Source organism: Dichomitus squalens (genome assembly GCF_000275845.1).
Source record: "Dichomitus squalens LYAD-421 SS1 unplaced genomic scaffold DICSQscaffold_19, whole genome shotgun sequence".
Taxonomy (NCBI): domain Eukaryota; kingdom Fungi; phylum Basidiomycota; class Agaricomycetes; order Polyporales; family Polyporaceae; genus Dichomitus; species Dichomitus squalens.
Genome location: NW_006766901.1, coordinates 9,911 through 11,331, shown reverse-complemented (window position 1 = coordinate 11,331; position 1,421 = coordinate 9,911). Strand labels below are relative to the sequence as shown.

General features: G+C 51.2%; 1 protein-coding gene across 1 annotated transcript; it reads left to right on the top strand.

Moving 5' to 3' along the window:
• Positions 1 to 244: 244 nt before the first annotated feature.
• DICSQDRAFT_170936 (uncharacterized protein) lies at positions 245 to 1,175 on the top strand (the record flags this gene model as incomplete). Its single annotated transcript, XM_007366566.1, has 2 exons — positions 245 to 351; positions 1,046 to 1,175. 2 exons carry the CDS (start codon positions 245 to 247, stop codon positions 1,173 to 1,175), a joined length of 237 nt encoding a protein of 78 aa, XP_007366628.1.
• Between the last annotated feature and the right edge of the window lie 246 nt (positions 1,176 to 1,421).

Genomic DNA, 1,421 nt, shown 5'->3' with positions numbered 1-1,421 from the left:
ATCGCACCACTAGGATGAGTAAGAGATGAGTAAGGCATAGACCTGTCTAGACCGTTCTGGAGTAGTACGGATTGTCCTAGACAGTACCAGAAGAGTCCGGAAGCATAGCTATAGTACACGAGCAGAGAGTCCCAAATATGGTAACATACTACATAAGCGACTACAGCTAAGCGCTAGGAGACGCATAGCCTCGTGTAGTCCGGACCGGATAAGTCCAAGTTCAACAGAGGAACAGTGGTCGTAGATGTCAGAGGTCAAGGACGACTTCAGGCGAGCTATGCATAATGGTGTGAAGGAGAGGGAGAAATGGTGCAAGGCGTTCGAGAAAAACCCGAAGAAAGCGTTGAAGAAGTAGTTTCTTACATTTCGGCTGGAACTCACATGATATAAACAAACTTGATGCAAGGGTCTGCACCACATCTTGAAGTGGGTAGAAGAGACATGGTATGAATTTCAGGTCATGGCTCGTTATGAGGGGAATGTTTAGAGGTGAGAGTATGTGTATACGTCTATTCTTGGAAAGAGGGGTTAAGCGCCAATGCTACGACTGCGAGTGACAGTTCTCGGCATTTGACGTTCCACGACTTCCTTCACTGCAGTCACGATGAGAAGTTGAACTATCTCTTGTTCCTTATCCAGAGGTTCTCTGGTATTGTGCTTAAACAATACGACCGCTGTGATCCGATAGACCGACACCAGCCTCAATGTACACGAACCCATCAGCTTGAAAATGGCTTCCGGCTGCCTGTGGATTGGAACAACTTGAAATCAGGCGCGTCTACGGCGATCGGACCCCCTCGAACTTAGTGCACGGCAAGGCTGGTCTGCGGCAGTATTGTCAAAACGATGCTGTAGACTCTTATGGCCACAAGGTTGAAATGGCGTTGCAAGCTCAAGGGCGATATACTCTGATGGAGATGTCCAAGACAATCGGGTACTCGGTGACGCGCTGAGGGCCTGCCCGGTGCCAAGGTCAAATCGTTAGTCGGGACAGGATTTGTGTCTTTGGGATCAAATGCAAGATAGTCTTCCTGACTGTTGGCAGCAAAGTTGGTGATGATGCAACGGGCATCCATGACGAGACTGCGAGCGATGCCGTAGAGAGCGAGGCCCTCAGCAGGAGTCGAAAGGCGGGGAGAGAGAGCAGCGGCGAGATGTCCAACTCAACGTCGTAAGCGGGGTGTAGTATCCTGACTGGCCTGGATTGGACAACAGCTGGCAGCTGTCGTGGCGACTAGGTGCGTAGACTTGAGTCGATGTTCAGCGACGACCCCGTAGGCGAGCGGCAAGGAGCCGAAAGGGAAGGAGAGAGAGAGAGGAGGGAATAAACATGACAAGAAACTCGACGAGGGCAGAGCGGAGGCCGGCACGAAGGCACGAGACCTACGAAAGCTAGTCTTCACGCAGAGAGCGACAGACTA